This window comes from Phyllobates terribilis, unplaced genomic scaffold, assembly GCF_046119375.1.
Source record: "Phyllobates terribilis strain yellow unplaced genomic scaffold, ASM4611937v1 Scaffold_1__5_contigs__length_1240528914, whole genome shotgun sequence".
Classification (NCBI taxonomy): domain Eukaryota; kingdom Metazoa; phylum Chordata; class Amphibia; order Anura; family Dendrobatidae; genus Phyllobates; species Phyllobates terribilis.
Window position 1 is genome coordinate 1,166,049,200 of NW_027362761.1, and position 21,650 is coordinate 1,166,070,849.

At 41.9% G+C, this 21,650-nt stretch overlaps 1 protein-coding gene across 6 annotated transcripts in view; it reads left to right on the forward strand.

Moving 5' to 3' along the window:
- CTBP1 (C-terminal binding protein 1) overlaps positions 1-21,650 on the forward strand; it is a 561,086-nt gene that overhangs the window by 448,379 nt on the left and 91,057 nt on the right. For 3 of the 6 annotated variants that reach the window (XM_073649110.1, XM_073649109.1, XM_073649114.1), the window contains one exon: positions 13,926-13,982. The exons of the other annotated variants lie outside the window; for them this stretch is intronic. In XM_073649110.1, coding sequence (XP_073505211.1) covers positions 13,926-13,982 — 57 coding nt within the window. The remainder of the gene's footprint in view (positions 1-13,925; positions 13,983-21,650) is intronic. 6 annotated transcript variants of the gene reach the window in all.

Below are 21,650 nucleotides of genomic sequence, written 5' to 3' on the forward strand. Positions count from 1 at the left end.
CATCCCCTGCCTGGTGCCCTGCGGAGAAACCTCACCCTTCGTAAGCCATTCCTGGACTTGGTAGTGGAAAAGTTATGTGAAGTCTGCTCAAACACCATAAAGACGTGATCATGGACCCAACTACAACCACACAATGCAGAGTAGTGGTCTAAACTTGGGGCCACCCTACTTTCACCCATGATACACAATCTGAGAAGTTTCATAGTCAAGTCTCTAGCCTTGTCCATGAGGCTCGTAGACTATTGAGGTCCTCACTGGCTCGTAGACTCCTTCTGCTACTCGGAAGGCAGCACCGCTAATCGACAGCTTTAGAGGGATAATGTGAAGATGTAATACTGCATTACTCCTGTAGTGGCCACTGAGTGGACTTTAAAGACTTTAAAGTTGACTAAAGTGAAAATGTAACAGTTGGTAACGTCACCGGAGATGTCTTTCATGTCAAGCAGAAGGTCACATGAGGAGGCGATGTATGCCTTTGCCTTGACATTAATGGAAGTTATTGATGTACATATTAATGGACTGAGGATTGAGAAACTCCCATTGTACACGAAGGGACCCAGGACCTTGGCTATAGGATGAAGTCTCAACTGGGCCTGGTGTCTCAGGGGCCCAAAGTTGTCTCTAACATATAAGAAGCCCTCAAGTGAGTGGCAGCGTCAACTATATTTCGCATTGAGACTCGCTTTTTGTGTACCTTCAGCCATTGTGGCTACATTTTGGCGCAGGCACCAGAAGTTTTCCCAGTGCATACTCTTAACATATACTGAATACACCCATACTTGGAAAGCTAGACGCAGCCATGATTTAAAGGGACCTTTCACCCTGAGAATAAAAAAAATCATTATGCATTTTCTCTTAAATGGTCGCCCTACTGGACGCCCTTCATTTGCCTACTGGTTGCTTCTCTCATTGGAGGAAACATTGCGTCTGAGCCACACCTCCCTTGCCTGTCCAATCCACACAGCACAGAGGCGTGGCTCAGACTCCTCGCTGTAGCGCTCATCTTGGAAGCTGGAGAAAAGTAACACCAATCTGAGCGGAGAAGGCAAACTGCACCAGGTAGGTTGACAATACATGAGAAATGTACAGGTACTCTTCAGTCTCTGGGATGAAAGTCACTTTAAGGCTCATGGTTGCTGGTTTTAATTTGCCAGTTTGTCGGTTTTACTACAAATTCTGATGCACTATAAAGTGGCCATCGTTGGCAAACATGAGTGGTGACCAGTGTTGGCAATGGAATTTTACTGTATCCTTGCTTTGACCGTTGTTCTCGCAGTATTTTCGGACTTGAGCTGTAGCCTCACCCCCCCCCCCCTCTCCATAACCTGGTTTGTGGCATAGTAGGGCCGTCCCCTGGTGTTCACACTGATGGTTTACACCGTCCAGACCGTCTAATCTTCAATCCACAGCCCTCTTCCTGTCTCCTCGCTCTGCTTCCTGACCTGGGGGACTGTACTATGAATGCACCAGATTGCAAGAAGTGGATTGGGTCCAGGTTTAGGTATAAAGCACTTCTGCTCCTGACAGACGAGTCTGGTGGTGGTTTTTATATCTGAAACTCACTATATTTATATTGTCTGTTTTTCTTTCACAGCAGAGGCATAGCTTTTGCATTAAGCTTCAGGAGCTTTAACATAGAAGTGGCTCCCTAATCACCAGATTATCCTGGTTCCTCCTTGTGTGCAACATGGCATACAAGTACGTGGTAACTCTGCGTGCCCCATAACCAGGGCTGGCTCCAAGTTTATACAGGCCCTTGGCTGGATGAGTTGTCCTTCTCACTTATTTTTCTCTGGACTCTGAGCCCTAGGACAGAATGGTCCACCACTGTCCCACGAATGGTTCTGCCATCTACTGCTTTTCTAGATCTTTTAGGTTCTCTGGTAAATCCCCTAAATGTCTTGGAAGGACACTGATCCATTTCTTATTAGGGAAGCATTCAGACTACTTTATGGGTTGGATGACCTTGCAATCAGACTGACATTTAAGTGAATGACTTCCAAGCGAATCCTTAATTCATAGACCATTTATTTTCCCGGCTCATTACCCTTCTGCTTGTCCTAATATTAAGTAGTATGAATTATGCTGCATTTATTGCTTGGCACGGGCTTTGTTTTATCGAAACAAATACTAGATCGGGTAACAATTTAGGTCAGAAAAATTCATTTTCCGTGAGAGGTACGAAGGGCAGGGTTGACTTCATAAGTACAGGCCTTCATAGTCATTCATGGTGACTTACAGGGGAACACTCCACCTAGCAGGTCACTATCTAATAACTGAGAATCTGGAACCTTAGTCAGAATTATAGAAGTGTTTTGTGGATTTCATACTTGCCAAAAATCAGAGCAGTTTAAGAAAAACAAGTCCTAGACTTTGCCCCCTTTCACCTTCAGTTCGCAGTATTGTGACAAAACTGGGCTATATCTAATTGAGGTTCTCACTTTTCCCTGTGATGGGCCCCATTTGTTTCGGAGCCTTCATAAAAGGCATCTAATAGGTGGTTTGATCATCCCATAAGTAGATCCTATTGATGAGGGACCATCTAACCATGGGGGGACAATTATCTTACTATACGATCCTAAGGTGGGACCAGTTACTATATATTTTTTAAAGATATTCTAGCTAACTTACAGTGGTAATCGGTGGGGATTTGGTGTTTCACCTTAACGTCATGGGTCAAGAATTGTAGTTTTTCTTTTTTTTTTTTTTTTTTTTTTTTTTTTTTTCCGCCCCCCTCAGTTCTGGCAATTGAGACTTTAACCCCTCAAAAACCAGCCACAACAGTTCAGCTTTGACTGGACCACTAACATCCTACGACATGATGCCTTCTTTGCTCAAGCAACTGGATCAAGAAGTGGGGGAACCTGGGGCTGTCCCTTTAATGCGAAGTCTAATCTACTTCCATATGTTTATATTAACAGGATGCCAAATCTAGTTACCATATACACCAAGAATAGAGCTCCTCTGAATCACACATTCATTTCCACTTGCAATTCTGGGTAATGTTTAATTCCTCATAGTCAGAATGACTAATGGTGACTGGGACATATATCACCGCCATGTATGCACATGGCGGTGTCTGCAAGAAAACCGTAAAGGAAGTAGAGGGTAGATAAATGTTTTTATAACACATTTCTTCATACAAGATTGGAGAAGGAAAAAACAACTTTGAACCCACACTTAAAGGGCCAGCATACACACTTTAACCCCCCTTACATCAAGGCGAATCAAACTTTTTTTTCAGAATTGTCAAAAAATTCCGTACACAAAGGGATTCTCTCAAAATAAATGTACAATCAAGTTTGCTGCTTGCTTATTAGAAGTCCACAATTCTCAAACAAATTCTATAGTTGACAGCTCATTGCTTAGGATACCGACCACCTCTGCAGTTTCAGCAGTGAACTGGTCTCCTAGGCAAGAGATCCCTTTCTTCATTTCCATAAGGTCTGGTTTTCTCCAATATGTAACAATAGTCTGCTTTGGTAGCAAGGAAATAAGAGCATGGGAATATTTGGCGATGTTGCGGATGCACTTGTTTAACAATTTCCTGTTTAATCCTGTAAGTGACGCTGCTTTTTGGGTGCACAAGATACAGAAGTCTGCACTCCAAAATTTACATCATGCTTACATTGTCCCCCCTGACAGGTTGAAATTGTGTATCTTTAAATAGAATTTTATAGAACAAGTCTTACCCAACTTTGAGCCTTGAACACAGGTTCAATGTGTTTTGAGATCCCAGGAATTCCATGGACCTAAATCTTCTAAAATATATATTTTCCTTCTAGCCACCTAGTGAACACTTTTCCCTTGTGACATGGTGTCCATCTTGCTGGCATTGTGCATCACCAAACTTCTCTTGGATAGTTGGGAAAAGTTGCTCCTTGGACGAGGTTTAGATCCCATTCTGTATTCATGGCAATGTTTTTTTAGGCAAAATTGTCGGTGAGCCCCCACACATATAGTATCAGAATGCTTTTACTGTTAGACTTGCACAGGGCTCATGGCAGTGATCACTTTCTTCTCTGCACAATTATTCTGCCAGATGTCCCTGAACAGTCTAAAGGGGGCTTCATCAGCGACCCTAACTTTACCCTAGTCATCTTTCCAATTACTGTACAATCTGTCTGGAGGAAATAAAAGTGTTGAATTGCAGAGGACTCAAAGAAGGATTGGAGAAGAAAGTTGGTTCTGTCATGCCAACAGATCATCCTGAGACCCTTCATGTGTGGGGCTGCTCTTCATCCAAATGGGCATTACCACTTTGGGGTGTGTTCCTACAAAGTCTAACACTGACGACACCTATTGAAGTTTCCTCCTTTGGCAAAGAGAATCAGAACATCCTATTGTCAATTCATTTATACTTCTTTCCTAGAGATGGAACAAGGGAGTGTCCAAAAAGATTAGTGCAACAATTCCAGGGTGCTGTACATGTGGTGAGGGTTGACCTAAATACCAGCAAGTACAATAAACGTAAACTAACAATGACATACGGGTACAAAGGAAGAAAGGACATCAAATGGCGCAGTGCTGTTCCCCCATCAATCAGATATTGATTTGATCATGACCAAAGGATAGGTGATGTCCCAGCCAGACCTCCTCTTTAAAGGGCTGGAACAGTGCTGCCACCTCTTCCATACCACCAACAATGTAGGCTTTCCTGCAGCGATGGTTTTTTTTTTTTTTTTTTTTTTAGGTTGCGTCCTTCTTCCATGATCAAAGCCTTCAATCTGATGTGCTGAGGTGGGAAGGTCCACAGGATGTGAGATGCTCGGGAGAATTCTTGTGGACAGTTGGGTGAGGAACGTGCAAGAGGAGGAAAGTAGGTCCTTTTTAAAGACCAGAGATTTTATGGTCGGACGTATCTGGAGACTAGAGCAGAAATGTAGAGGGGACACAGGTTATGGATGGCCTGGTAGGTTATTGATAACATTTTGAACTGGGTAACTTGAAATCCCTTCATTGGTTTGAGGAGAAGGGTGGATTTATCAGATTGCAAAACTAAGAATTGGTTGGCATGGTGCGAATGTTATTTTGGAGGCCACAAAGGAGAATATTGTGGGAGATGAGGGCATGTAATAACATATTGACTTGCAGTTGAGGAAAGGGTGGATTCAGGAACTGTTGAGTTAGGGGTGGTGAAGGTTTGGCTATGTGGTATGAAGGACTGGAGTCGAGGGTTACGCCTAGAGAGTGGAGTTGTGCAATATTTAAAGATGATGGCTCAAAGATGAGCATTGTTTGTAAACTATGTGGACCAGAGATGAACATGATTGATATATACAGGAACTCTGGACCACAGCAAGGTGCCATCTGGGCCAGAGGTACTGTAGATTGGAGTGTCCTCAGTATATAGGTGGTACTAGAAGCTATGGGACTTTGAGTTGTCCCAGGCTGAAGCTATAGATGGCCATTAGAAGGGTTCCCAGGACCAGTCTCTAGGGAGGGGATAAGGAGGTAGAATGGGAGATGCTTAATGTGATGCATGAGGATAGCCAGGTGAAGACCAAGTCTGAAATTCCCTTTTCTGGATTTTGCAAACAATAGCAAATTCTTCTTCTCAAGAAGCCGCTACGTTAACTGAGAAGTTTACATGAAAACGTTATAAAATTGGGGCACTGGGTAACTCATTACAATTGCAGCAAACAAGGTGAATAAGGATTGCTGACGTGGTGGATACGGAAAACCATGAGGAATACAAATGTTATACTGACATTTCGGTGTGGTGTAGCGTCATTGTCTAATGGCTCCAGCACTGTAGTTCTGTCTTCTATAGAGAAGTCATTTATTCCCTTTTTGTTAATATTTTTTTTTTATTTTTACCTCGTGAACACTTCCTTCATTGTTTTGGTGTCGTAGCCGGGGGATAATTACATATGACCTACTTCTCTGGAGAAATAAGCCATGGAGGCATTACGTCCAGATTGTTGGACTAATTGCTAGGGGAAGGAAAACTATTTATATTGTTTTTTATGCAAATTTAACCCCTTTCATACCGCCTTACTTCAGTTTGATTTCATGAACGAACTATAGTTTAGAACAGCAATGCCATACAAGGTTTTCAATGTATCCCCTTATTTATGGGATTGAGGGATAACTTCCAAATCATTGTCTCCAATCAATCCAAGAAACTGAATCCTGAAAGCTTTATCTGAATTGAGCTGTGGTCCATCATGTGCTCCTCTGCTCCATTCTTTCTGCAGAAGTCTACTGGAATACATAGCTGTTAGCTGATCACGTGAAGTAATTACCCCTCTCTACTCCTTTGGTCAGACCTCATCTGGAATACTGTGTCCAGTTCTGGGCTCATTTTTAAGTCCTCGAAAAACTGGAGCAAGTTCAGAGAAGAGCTACCAGGATGGTGAGCAAACTGCAAACTACGTCCTACGAGGAACGGTTAAAGGATCTGAGTGTTTAGCTCGCTAAAAAGACTGAGAGGAGACTTAATGGCTGTCAACAAATATCTGAAGGGACGTCACACTGTAGAGGGATCATCCTTATTCTCATTTGCACATAAAAAGAAGAGAAGCAATGGGATGAAACAAAGGGAGAAGATACAGATTAGATATTAGAAGAAACTTTTGACAGTGAGGGTGGTCAATGAGTGGAACAGGCGAGAGGTGGGGAGTTCTCCTTCAATGGAAGTCTTCAGAGGCTGGACAGACATCTGTCTGAGATGGTTTAGTGAATCCTACATTGAGCAGGGGGTTGGACACACTGACCCTGGAGGTCCCCTCCAACTCTTAAGTCTATGAATATCGTGGATTACTTTGTAATTGCTGAGACCCCCATCGATCCCAAGATCTCTATTTGAATATGTATAGTGGACTCCATCCTTCCAAATTTGGTTTAACTTTTTTTTTGTAGATTGTATTTTGGACACGTTTACTTTTTTGCCCCCATTTCAAACTGTAGTGATATTCACAGTCCCGGTCTACCCCCTTCCCCTCTTTTCCCATCTATCTATAGCTACTTCTCCAAAGGCTATGAAATGACTCCGTATCAATATGCTTGTGGTTTTTTTTTTTTTTTTTCCCCCAATTTATGTATAGAAGGTGTTCAGTTATAATTAAGAAAGTATGTATCTTGTCCCTTCTTGGATGGTGAAACCCATATAGCCCTATAGGGCCCAATTCAATAAGACTAGCATTCTTCACGCCAGTCTTAACGATATGTGCTGGAGTCGGATGCTGAGGCCACATCTCGCCGCAGTAAGATTTATTGAATCACGGACGCTCGTCATGAGACTGGTGTAGAACGCCAAAAACTTGCAAAGTTGCACCAACAGCAGAAGTTAAACACCACCATTACATGTGGACCGGCTCCTGTCAACGCCTCCCCTGAAATCACAGGGTGTGTATAGGTTTTTGGGGCCCGCTAAAAGCCCCTCATGGGTGTCTCCTCTTTTCCAATTTATTTCCGTGTACATAAATGGCAATCAATGTTTAACTCTCCCCAAAAGGGACTAAATGTAAAAATATAATTTATATTTTTTGATTCTATAATGACATGTTAATTACATTTTTTTTTTTTTTTTTTTTTAAATGCCAAGGGAATTGTTTTTGGCTTCAGGAAAAAAAAGCAACAAAAAGGGCTATGTGAACATGGCCTAATGTGTGTTTATTGCTCTTAAAGAATTTTTCTAAACTGCGTCTGCTCTAACAGGTTTAATCGGACTGTAAAATGTGGGAAATTGAATGTGACTGCGGATGACCATTTGTAGAAACATGATAAAGAATTGTCTTTGAAGGCTTCAAGTCTGTCGCCACACATGGCTATAATTCACACTGCGATTGTCACATTAAAAAATCTTTTTAATTTTTTTTTTTTTCTCCCTTCACACCTGGCTGAACAAAAATTCAGGTTCTTCGTGGCCCAAACATATTTTGGCTGGGTTTTCATTTTCCCGGTGACATTGACAGTCAGCACTGAGGCCGGGAGTGGGTGCAGCTGTGCAGGCAAAGATAATGGCTCTGAGTTTTTTTTGGCCAACGACTCCTTCTCATCTGTCATCTGTGGCTGGAAATGTTATGCAGGCCCAAATTTTATTTTTTTTTTTTTCTGTTTTAAACTTCCTGTTACAGATTAACCTTTGACACGCTGATCTCCATTGAACTGCTATGCTTGATCCCTTTTCCTTAAAAAAAAAAAAAAAAAAAAACTCAATACATTTTTTTTTTTTTTTTTTTGTCCTCCAGTCACTGAATTTGAGGACAATAACTATTTGCGCTGCCCTTGTTGCAACCAAAATCCTGGCCATATCTGGCACTTATCAGAGCCTGCAACGTCCTGACGAAGTCTCATGCACATCGGGACTTCATGGGGCCTAGTAAATGCTAGAGGCAGCGAGGATGCCAGGCCAAGGATACCTTCTGCAGAAGTGAACTGAGCGCCAATCTTTGCTGATCACTGCAGTCAACCGCTGTCTCATGCTTTGGTGTGGGTTTTTTTTTTTTTTTTTTTTTACTTGTACTTCCTGCATCTTTTCAGCAGGATTATAAAGACCTTTGCACATGCACATTAGATGCTTCCGTAAAAAAAAGTTGGTCAGCCTGTTCATTGCTGTTAATGTACATGTTCCGTTTTCTAAAACTTAAACTTAAATTGGTGTGAAAATTATAAGATTACAATTGAGATAAATACCAAAATGTAAAAAATATAAATTTTAAACTACAGTCTAATATGCAAAAAATAAGTCCTTTTATATTGTAAACTGGCTGACTTTTTTATGGTTATCTTCTAGATAGTGTTTCAATGGAGACTCGCACAATTATGTTCCAGATTTAATTTGACTTTTTGTATGTAGAAGTTTACCCCCCAACCCCCTACAAACTTCCATTAAATGCGATATCTCCAGTACTGGTATATTACATGGGAAAACAAGGCCGCTCTTGACATTAAGGTTTACGCTTGTGTCAATGTAACAATTTACTTTGCCTTGTGGGGGGATCATGTTGAGGTTAAATGAAATGGCGGTGGTATTGTTTGCCCAACAGCCATAGATTGATTCAGGCTTGCCCACAGATGGGATTTACTGTTCAAGCAGCAAAATGTAGGAAGAAAAAAAAAATTGTTTTGATAGTCCTAATTTGGGAACCAGAGTTAAAATTCTACGGTTTATCCAAAAGTTTTGTATAACGAGCGTGGCTGTCTCGCTGCTATTGGGTCCATACTATGTAGATGTTGACTTGAACCAATCTTAAATTATCAATCGAAGGATATTTGGAGGACATCACGGCACCAGCATATACCCCTGAAGTAATCCCATCTGGCCGCCATCGATTGCATATTTTTTGGAGGATTTTAGATTAGCGATGAGCCGTTAGGGAGAACTGGAAGGGTTTGTCAAAAAGCTTTAGTCTGTGTTCACATGTTGTGTATTTAATGTGGAATTTAACAATTTAGATCTGTAAATTAATTTCTGCATCAAAAATCCAGACTAACTTCTGTACTCCATGAACTGGTGTGTGGTGCACAAAAAAACTCGCCCTATTAATATATCTGTAAAATCTGCACCGACAGTTGCATTTCTGCTGCAGAATTTAACCTACTATGGATATTAATTCCCACCTCATGTAAGTACTACACTTTTTTTGGGGGGGGGGAATTTAATAGCTTTAAGCAAAGTGGATGTGATTTATATATGAGAACTTATTCCTAACTGTGCACTTCATGCTGTTTTAAACTTTTTTTTTTTTACATATGGTTTTTCAAGGTCCCAATAGAAACCCGTAAAAAAAAAATATGCACCAAAAAACGCTGAATTTTTGCCTGTGGGAAGACAGACTTAAAGTTGTCCACTACTAGGACAGCTCCTTCTCATACATCATGCTTGGCCCTGAGTTTTTTAAAATAAAGTTTATACACACCCCCTCCGCCCTTGCTGGCACCGTTCCCGCAGTGTCGGCACTTCCTATCTCTGGGGCTCCCGTGTGGTTGACACCAGCACCCAGTCAGCGCTGCCGTCACTGTCCCCACCTCCTGTCGCATTGAACATGAAGAGGTGAGATCAGCTGCAGCCCGAACATTCTCTTCATGATCTATTTTGTCCAAAGGCGGACACAACGCTGGGGTTAAATGTCGAACAACCACATGAGAGCCCCCAATACAGCGAGTGCTGGACTGGCACCAGCACGGGAGGGGAGTTTAGGTTCTAGTAGTGGACAGCCCCCCCCCCCTTCTCAATGGCTCCACTGCCTATCCTAAAATAGCCGTCCTTATTCCATCAGGGCGGAAGTCTGTCCGTAAGCCCAGAGCTATGATCAGAGGAGCGCCACAATTTGTTTTATGATGAGCAGTGGAGTTGTCCAGTACTTCAAAACTCATCCACTCTGCTTTATGCTGTAAAATGCTTCAGATTCTGTATAAAATACGCAATGTGTGAAACCAGCCTGAGATGTGAGTGAGCCAGACTTGCTTAGTCACCGTAGGCCTCTGAGGCCACCTAGTTTATGCCAAACCCATAAATGGCTGTTCCTAGATGAACTGAATCCTGACGTACTTGAGTAGGCCTTGTGTAAAAGCTTCACCTGCCTTTTACAGGACATTTGAAACCATAATATATCATTGATTTATGACTTGTGCTCCTCCAAGTTTGAGGTGAAAAATAAGCAGTCTACAATTGACTTGGATCAGAATATGAGGCCCTGATCGTCTTGCTCCTCACCACAATTCTTCTCTGCTTTTTTTCACTGATCCTGGTTTAAAATGTGACTTTTTCCTGGTCTGGCTATTCTAGTCTTCTAATCTGTCCCACTGTTCTCTGTAGGTGGCTAGTAGGACCTGGCTTTCAGCATTGCATAGGGGAGGTTGGGCTGGGACTGTAGTCTAATGTGTATGGGGCCCGATATACCTCCAGAAGGTAGTTTTAACTGTCTTCCAAACTTGTCAATAATGAGAGCATGTCAGCCGGACCTAATAGATGCACAGTCCAAGTGATTGAAATAAGACATGCTTGAATGACATCTGACAAACGGCCGATCGTTTTGTTCTCCTTCTACCAAGTATGTTAGTCAGTGGCTTTTTTTCATAGAGAATACAGGCACCCTCGGCCAAATGAGCACTTGTGTATGAGTTGGTTAAGATGGCTGTCTAACATGTGGACTACTAGCTTGTAGGAGGAGGCACCAGAGTCTGCGTAGGTTTGTCTTGTGGCCTCCAGTTAGACAGTTTGGCAGAGTGATGGTATACCTAAATAAATGCTGTTTGGCGCACTCTTGCATTGTAACAGGGCCCAATAGGTTAACGTGTCTGAGTTGAAGATCAGCGAGGCAAGAGTTTAGTCAAGGAGATCCAGTAGAGACCTTTAGACCTGTGAAGATATAGTGAGGGCTGAAGTTCTCACACAATGACCGAAGTGGGCAATTGACCTGTAAGTTACAAGAGTGGCAACTGTGGCCTGAGTTTTATAGTCTCATGAGCAAGTGCCCTGGTGGAGTATGGTGGTGTGAACAGAGGTGGTCCCAGCAAGAGTGCGCTTAAAGCAGTAACTCTACACCTGCAGTCAGTGAAGGTGGAACTGGTACAAGATTAAGTCAATCTGACAAACCGATAATCTCTAGTATATTTCTACTGTTTTACATAGCCCCAACATATTCGGACATTGCACCTGCTGCACAGAATCTATGCAATTTTCCGAGCTACCATTTTTCTCAACCTGTTAACATTGACCCGTAAGATGTTGCTTAAGGCCATTTATGTGGAATACTGTTGGAACAGCGACATGGTAGTATTCCAAGTTGAGTGATTGGAGACTGAAACCCCTTGGTGGTCTGGAACCATGCTCCTGTTAGTTGAGCAATGTGCACACTCTACTTTGTCTACCATGGGTTTTTTAGGAAAAATTTCACAGAAGGTAGTGACTGGCTTGCTCATCTGACCCTCAAAGATGAGTGGTTGGTACAACTTAACTGGCAAAGGCAGGGCAAGATCTGGTAAGGATGTGCCTCCTGGACATGGCCGTGAAAGATGAGTAAAAGCTGATGGCCTCTTTGATTCTTCATCATTGGTGATGGGGACTATTCATCCTTGGTAACATGGCAATAAAATGTAACCATGAGTGTCCATTACTACATTACTATCAAGTATATCTTCCAACTATCAAGTGGGTATGCCTCCCTGTTAAAGTCTGTTCCCTACATTTTTTTTTTTTTTTTCTTTTCTTTTTTGGTTTCTGCATCCTAGAAGGCATGGTCTTATCAGACATAACCTTCAGACTCGCAGGAGCCCTGTAGCCCTTTCTTTGTGCAGAGTTTGGACCTCTACCACTCAAGTATTTATGGGCTGTTTTTAATGGTAGGCAATCAATGCTCAAAGGGAAAGGGTAGGTTGCTACGAGTTATCACAAGTCTATCCACTGAGACCCCCACCAGTCGTCAGAGCCGAAGACTGCCTCTTGAGTGACGCAACGGGCCTAGTCTGTATGTGACCTGGCAGAGAACCTGGGTTTCTTCTAATCAGTGGAGATTTAAGTGGCCAAACCACACCCCCTCAATATTAGTTATCCCCAGTTACCCCTTTAAGTTCTATACAACCTTATATTTGAAGATGTAGAAATAGTTAGCTTTTGAATGTATTTCACTTATCTGAAGAATATGAAGCAAAGATGTCACCTTGCAACCATCTCCCCAGAATTTTTTTAGTGCTGCAGAGCAGTTTCTGTCAATGTGCACAATAACACTATGCGGGGGGGGAAAAAACAAAAGCGCCGAGAGTAGGTAATAATTTGCACTACGGACAAGCCCTACCACTGCAAATTTGTGTGTCCGCTTCATTAATTTTACAGCAGCCCCTCCTTGTGAGTGCTGCTCACCTCTTCAAAGATGCTTCAAAGGGCCTTGTGTGGATGGCGTTCAATTTATCTGGAATAAATGATGTTTCTGCTCCAGCAAAAGGAGCTGATTCCATTACACGGCCCAGCTGTATCATAGAATACAATGCTAAAAATATTTGCACCTTCTGAACGGACCCTTTTTTTTTTTTTTTTTTTTTTTTTATTGCTCATTTGTCACAATGAATGCCTACTGATCTCTAGCATACGCTTTAATATTTGCCAAAACAGGTAAAGAATTATTAAAAAAAAAAATAAAAAAAAAAAAATTTATGTAGATCTATCTGCTCCCTTCAGGAGAATTGTTGAGGCTGGATCTTGGTCTTACTCCAAGTCAACGAATGTAATCTATACATGTCCATCTCATTATGGTCTCCTCGTGCTGTCCTCAAGGAGGCATAGATCTGAAACTGGCTGGTTTTGGAGGGGCAGACTGGTCAATTACCCTGTCTTGGCATGCTGATAATTATAGTTTCAAATCTGGACTGCCACTTGTCTACAAGGAGTCTACTTGTACCAACTGGTGAGCGCAACAATAGAGGACTATGCATGGCTTTGTCTGCTCTGCACAGAGTCATGGTCTATGGGAGTACTATATGGGGGCAACATGGCTGTTTTTATGTAACACTATAGTATGACTTGCATAATGTATGGTGGTAGATGTGTGTAGGTGATCTGCATGCTTCAGGTCTTGTAAAGTTTCGTTCTTGGGCTCCATGCTTATGGCAAGACTTGAGATGGGCCACCAATGTTTGATCACGGTGGAGGGAATGACCCACCTGTGCTCTTCAGCTTGTTGAACAGATTGCGGGGGGGGGAGTATGGATTAAGTGTTTTTAAGACCAATCTTATCGATTAGCCATAGAATTATGACAAATGAACCCTTCTAACAATTTATATGGGAAGCCCAAAGCCCTTACAAATTGGGTCCTTCATAGTCCATAACTGAAATAATGCAATTACTTCCCTGTCAATGATTGTCGGCGTATTGTACTGTAAAGAATCTGTGTAATGTATGTATTTGTACCATATTAAAAGGGTTCTCCAGATCTCCAACAATGGCGGCCTGTCCTAAGGATTTCTTGTCTTTTGTTTTTAGCATTAGACTATGGGACGCTGAGGGATGTTCTTGGTTTGGACCCCTTGAGAAAGGCTTGTAAGTATGATATACCCTCCATATATTTTCTGTGACGCTGGGAGGTTTCATTATTTATGTGCGCTATTAGGTTTCAAAATATGCAAAGCCGTGCACAAATGTATACCGTGCTGTCCTTGTGATGAAAGACGTCCCGGCTCCACTTTATTATCATCAATAATACATCGCTTCTTATCTTCACCATTAATTTCACCTGGGATTAGACAGTGGAGACCTCGATGCCGGAGCATTATATATCTGGGCTGTAAAAAAAAAAATGCGTAGTAAGAACAAAATGGTTCACCTTTTTATTTTGGTGGTAATTTTGCCTTTGAGGATCTCAAACAAAGGTCGAAGGCGCTCTATAGACTTATTTTGGTATCTGTATTAAATTATTGTAGAGTTTCTAAGAAGGTGTAGATTCTTAAGATAAGGTCTAAGTTCCTTGGGGCCTAGCAGCTCCTAAATTAAGATCCTCCACCCACCACACATGTTAGGATGGTGTGATCTAGGCTATTGCATCATATCTGGACCCAAAGATGGAATTGTATTGACCTACCCCATATAGTTGTAGTTTTATCCCACCCCCATTAATTGTTTTTTTTTTTTTTTATTCATCGTATTGAGGTAGTCCATACAGTGTTAGTTATCATATTTATTTTTGAACAAGGATGGATGATGACCTGACTTCCAGGAGCCTCTGTTAAAGCATATAGAGGGTCTTGAGCAAGAGACCCCCATCCCAATATTCCTTTATGGGGTGTCTGCAACATCTCCCTTTTAATATTGATGGAATTTTGAGGGACGGTGAGATGGGCTATGACATAACCTATTCTTGGGTCTCGCACAGGAAAGCGTAGCGAGCCCTAATTTGGTTTGAAACATTTATTATTTCATTATTTTAACTGAATCTAATTTTATATTTAAAGAATTTTTTTTTTATATATATTTCTAATTCTTAATAATAAAATTAAACATAGAAAATTAAACATAGAATAGATTATTTAACCTTATATTTTTGTATTACATTTTGTTTAATTTTATTACATTCAATTATATAATTTTTTTTTTTTGTGTACTGGGGTAACAAGTATCTGGCTCCACCACTGAACATCCAGTGATTTCCCATATAGTAAATAGAACCTATATGACACTGATAAGTGACGGCAGCTCCTAATCCCTTCTGCTGTGTAGAGGTTGGGGGCCCTTTATTCTTTCCCTATTACTCGTATAAAACGCCATCATAAGGAGAAGTAAATGGCGATTACGGGCTAATGCGTGTCGGTCCGCACCCTGGCGAGTGGCCGGCGTCCTGCATCGATCTCCTCTTGTGTGGCTGCTGGATGTACTGTAACACTACCACGATCAATCCTTTTCTTGAAGGTTGACAGGAATGTAATTTACGCGGCGTCCGTGATAGAACGGGCTTTCAAGAGGAAGAATATTTCTCTGCACAGATCTCGCACCTTGTACTTACTCCGAGGATGAAGTAACCACCTCCGCAAACAATGGCTGTCGATATGAATTCTCCTCGTCCACAAATTACCTCTGTAGCAGATCTTTAATTCCTGGCAAAGATGATGGATGTGATGAGAACTACTGTCCATGTTGGAGGATACTGTTTTTGCATAGCTTTACAGGGATCAAACTGGGCCTCCATTATGGTGTTGGATTCTGATTCTTTTTTTTTTTTTTTTTAAGGGCTGTCAGAACAAAGCAGGGATGACTGGTCACTTTAAAGTACTAAAATTCCAGGTCCTAATCTAGAATGTGGTGATCTAGCATTGGTCCCATCGGTGCGGAATTGATCCGGAATATCCAATAGTAATACTTCATCTTGTCCAGATACAATTATTATGGAGGCTTCTGATTGCAAATTTTGCTTTTAGTTTGTTGCCCAACACCACTAACTGCTTACTGTAATCAGCAGAATTACGAATGCAGCTCTGTAGTATAAAACATACAGTAACGAATCTTCAGCTGTAACTCAAGATCAGTATTTACAGTGTGCAGCTCAGTAACTCAAAGACATTACCGAGCAAGTAATGCATGTATACTTTGATTTCACCAACAGAATGGGGAGTTCAGCTCTAGAGTATAAGTATACATTATTTATTCTGTAATGACCCGCAAGGTCCTGAACTGCATACTGTACATACAGCAATTCATCTTCAGCTGTAACTCTAGATCAGTATTTTTTTTTTCAGACTCAAGAGCTGCATTCATAATTCTACTCATTGGAGCCAAATACAAGATGTAACTCAAAACCAGTATATAAGTGATATATGTTCACAGTGACTGCACCAGCAGAATAGTGAGTGCAGCTCTGGCCTATAATACAGAATGTAACTCAGGATCAGTAATGTAATGTATGCACACAGTGACTGCACCAGCAGAATAGTGAGTGCAGCTCTGGAGTATTATACAAAAGAAGTAATCTACAGTGACTCCTCTCGTGTGGCTTATATGCACATTAACAGTATATAATTGGGTTAGGATTCCTGGATACCAGCCTAATGGTTTTATATTTTTTTTCTATAATGGGTATTTTGTGTTGCTACCCAGTCACTCCTGTCATCTTGCTCCCAAAAGTAGCAAAGTGTCATTAGCGGATCATTACTGGGTTTCTGGCTTCATATAGATTGTGCCGAGCAGCTGCCGTACCGACAATGTAGGTCTCCTGGCGTAGGAATATTCGCAGGCAGGATACTCTAGAATTACAATTATCCCCCATAACCTGAAGCAGCTATGGAAAATGTGAGGCATGACTCCTCAGGAGCTGCGCTCGTCCTACACAGGATATATCTGTCTGTATACACGCGTGCCTTCGCTTTATCCCCCACTCTCCATGCAGCGTGTACACAGACAGGTTACCTGCCGTCTCTCTGGAGGTTGCTGACGTTTTTCAATGACCATCTTTTGCTTTGGGTGAATGACTGTGCCTGTCACTGCTTCCCTGTATGGATCGCTGAGATTCCAGCCACGGATGAGCATCCTGGAGACTAGGACACCTCAGCAGTGTGAAGTGAAATATAGTTTATACTCTGGAATCTAATGGTCTTGTATGAGCAGATTATGGCCCTTATCGCTGGTGATTATCAATAATAAAACCAGCTATGTGCTCATCTACAAGCACTTTACTGGTGGCGATACAAACTGGCCGTCATCTGGTTCCCAGATTGTCAGCAGCACATCCCTTATTTACAGGGGAGAGGATGTGACAGAATTTGATTAATAAAAAAAAAAAAAAAATTCTTTAACTTTTTTTGCACCGTCTAGCCCTACTGTTAGCCTTAAGGTCAAAGTATCTCTTGGAAATGAATGAAAACAGTACTGACTTGTGGAAAGTGCTCATAATTCAGTACAGTAATTTATTTGCTGCTGTCATCTGTTGCTGCCTATGCAGGGTGCAGTAACCGATAACCTGCTCCCTCTCTAAGAATGAGGGAAGGGTGAAACTTTGCATCCTTTGACCCTATAATATTCCACTGTGGTGACTGAGCCTTCCTATGAACTCTCATTCTGCCAATTGTGTTGCCGTGTAAAGGCATGAGCTCTGAGTTGTTGACGCTCTTCTTGCCCATTTAGCAGCCATTTCTGATTGAAAGGGTGGACTGTGGTTTTACGTGACCAAAAAAAGTGTTTGCCAACATGCATGTCCTTAAATTTTATACCGCTGCTCTGACTCCCTGACCAAAGTAGATGGCCTAACTTATTCCATGGCCTAGAAATGAGACTTGACCTTGTATTATCCCATCTCTACTGACCAGGAGTGTACTAGAGAAGAAGCCTAACAGGACAATTAACATTTAATTATACACTCCTTACCATATAAAATGGGGAAAGCCAGAAATTAAATCATGCATTTATGGAAACCACAGGATTGAGTGACATTATGAAAATTTGTTAACAGAATGGAATCCTTTTTGCATAACTTTTTTTTTATTTTGTATCCCTTATGGGCACAAGAGGCTAAAATCCCTGCACTTGCACACCTTGGATTGCTGTTAATTGAGTAATTTTCTGCCACAATGAATGCGCTTGGGCACAAATCAAGATCCACTGCTGGCAGCTCCCATTGCAATTGCTAACCACTGATGTGCTTTATGGGAGACAAGTCTGGACATGCTGCAGGCATGGTAGCCCAAGTAACATGCAGCCTGTCTTTGCTGTGTTTAAAAACTGCTCCTGGGATGCTTTGGAGAAATGGCCGTACCACTGGTTTCACCAGCAAATCAAAGTGCCCCAGTAGCCATTCGCAACATGACAAGGCCAGGCCGGATGATGCTGGTGCTACTGTGAGCAGCCTGCATGGCCTAAACCTGCTACCATGGCTGCAGCGTCTCCAGACTTGTCTCCAATCGTACACATCTGGGACTTGGTGATTAGACAGGAGCTGCCAGCAGTGGATCTTGATTATTTCTGTATCTAAGTGCATTCAGTGCAGCAGATCATAACTCAAAAGATAATTTGCCTATTGATGGCAACCGAGGTGTGTAAGTACGGGGATTTCTGCACTTGGCTCTCAAACTCTACTGAATAAATCGATGCTTGAATATTTATTTGCATTTCATTAACATGTTTGTCCATCCTATTTTCATTTTAACTTTTCCTTGTTGCTATTTTAATATTGAATACCCAAAGGGAACGGCCAAATTCCTTTTTTTTTTTAATTAAAGGAATACTCAACAGAGAGACTATAAAAATCAATAAGTAATGAAGGCAAATATACAAACTATAAATATTTATCTTAATGAATTATATAATCTTAATGAATTAACCACCTATCTAAAAGCCAAAATAAATAAAAATAGTGTGGAACCAAGAAAACCCTACTTCCCAGGAGGTAAGTTATATACAATACGCAATTATATAGAAAATTGAGACATGTAAAATTACTGTTGCAATATAGGTCCATGTAAGCTATAGCCACAAGTTTAGCTGTAATAATGGGGAACAAAGTCCGACAGAAAACTAGCATGGAATGGATTTAAATGCATAATGTCTCAAGACGGTAAATGTCAGAAAATAAAAAAATAAAAAATACTAATTTGAGACTCCTATAAGGAGTCAGTACAATTTCTGAAGTGAGGTGCCAACGCGCGTTTCACGTCAGCTTCTTCAGAGGTATCTCAATATGTCTGTCCATCCTGTTATCATAGTTCCACAACTTTTCCTTGTTGCTGTCTTTAATATTGTGATAATAATCATAATCTTTACATGTGATGGGGATATACATAGTAAATACATTTACATAATCTTAACAAAACGAGTCAGCGACTGGTACAGGAGGAGCGAGGACCCTGCCCGCTAGGGCTCAGTCTACAAGGGATGGGTGATGATACAGTAGGTGAGGGTAGAGGAGGTCAAGCTGTAAGGTGGTGGGGCGGTGGTTACTGCAGGTTGTAGGCTTGTCTGAAGAGGTAGGTCTTCAGGTTTCTTTTGAAGGTTTCCACTGTCGGCGAGAGTCTGATATGTTGGAGTAGACCGTTCCAGAGTAGGGGGGATGCACGGGAGAAATCTTGTATGCGATTGTGGGAAGAGGGGAGTAGAGAAGGAGATCTTGTGAGGATCGGAGGTTGCGTGCAGGTAAGTACCGGGAGACTAGGTCAGAGATATAAGGAGGTTGTGGATGTCTTTGTATGCCATGGTTAGGGTTTTGAACTAGAGTCTCTGGGCAATGGGGAGCCAGTGAAGAGATTGACAGAGGGGACAGGTGGATTAGTCGAGCAGCTGAGTTTAGGATAGATTGGAGGGGTGCAAGAGTGTTGGAAGGTAGGCCACAGAGCAGGAGGTTGCAGTAGTCAAGGCGGGAGATGATGAGGGCGTGCACTAGTTTTTGCAGAGTCTTTGCTGAGGAATGCACGGATCCGGGAGATATTTTTGAGTTTGAGTCGGCAGGAAGTGGAAAGGGCTTGGATATGTGGCTTGAAGGAGAGATCAGAGTCCAGGGTTACCCCAAGGCAGCGAGCTTGTGGGACTGGGGAGAGTGAACAGCCATTGACGTTGATGGATAGGTCAGATGGGGGGATATGAATGAGAGGGTATATAGCTCTGTGCAGCATTGTTTTTCACACCATACCTATCCAAAACTTTAAAAATGAATGCTTTAAAGTTAAGTTCATTCACTTTTCCCTTTTTGTTTTCATTTTGTTAATAAAAATAATTTAAATCAAATAAGTATTTGATGTGAGCTGTCTTTGCCTTTGTCAATTCTTCTAGTTACAGTAGTCACTTGTGCAATTTTTTTTTTTCTTATTGAAGCAACTCTGCAGGGACGTTTATTCCAAACATCTTGAACTAACCACAGATCTGTGACTGTCTCTTGTGCAGATTCTTCTGTATCTTCATGTACAGACTGAATGATGTGAGATCAGGGTTCTGTGGGGGGCCGGATCATCACTTCCAGGGCTCCTTGTTTTTCTTTCATGCTGAAGATTGTTCTTTAATGATGCTGGTTCTAAATTCATTCTGCAGAATAACCCCAATCAGACGCCTACTTGATGTTACATGATGGCTAATAATGTGCCTGTATTTGTCAGCATTGAGGATGCCTTTAAAGGGAACCTGTCACCATTTTTTTTCCAATATAACCTACAGCTGCCACCATTCAGCCTCATGAAGCGGCATTCTAAAATGCTGTATATGACTTCGATTCATCATGCGCTCTAGTCCAATTTGGTGTTAATCTTAGTCCGGCACCTCCCCTCTTGTGATGCCATCCTCCTTCTGTGCTTCGTGTGGGTGATGCATTTTAAGTCATCCAGTGTTCTACGTTATCCACAGTGTTCCTCTTCACACTTCTGCGCAGGTGCACTTCTTTCAGACCTGCCAAGGGCAGAGCAAAGTACTGCAATGCGCATGCGCTGGTGCTCTTTTGACCTTTCCTGCAGTACATTGTCCTGCCCTTGGCAGGGCTGAGAAGTGCACCTGCACAGGAGCATGAAAACACTAGATGACTTGGGAAGCGTTATCCACTTGAAGCACAGAAGAAGGATTCAATCGCTAGAAGCGAGGCGGCACCAAGACCAGCGATGCCCATCAGACCCGACCACATCTTAGGGAAGTTAATAAAACAAACATTTGTTTTGCCCTAGAAGGGCAAATTGGACTAATATGTGCAGATTAATAGAATGCTGAAAGGTGGTGTATCAGAAAAAGCTGGTGACAGGTTCCCTTTTAGTCCTGATCAAATTGCCCAATTTGGTTTGCTTAATTGCAGCCCCAAACTTGCAGGACCCTCCTTGGTGCTTCATTGTTGGCTACACTGAAATATTTCAAGAGTGCCTTGGGTGGGAGTTCTCGAGCGTTAACGACAGAAGCTAAGTACTGGCAATATACACTGCTCAAAAAATAAAGGGAACACATCCTAGATCTGAATGAATGAAATATTCTCATTGAATACTTTGTTCTGTACAAAGTTGAATGTGCTGACAACAAAAATCCTTAATGGAAATCAAATTTATTAACCAATGGAGGCCTGGATTTGCAGTCACCCCCAAAATTAAAGTGGAAAAACACACTACAGGCTGATCCAACTTTGATGTAATGTCCTTAAAACAAGTCACAATGAGGCTCAGTATTGTGTGTGTGGCCTCCACGTGCCTGTATGATCTCCCTACAATGCCTGGGCATGCTCCTGATGAGGTTGCGGATGGTCTCCTGTGGGATCTCCGCCCAGACCTGGAC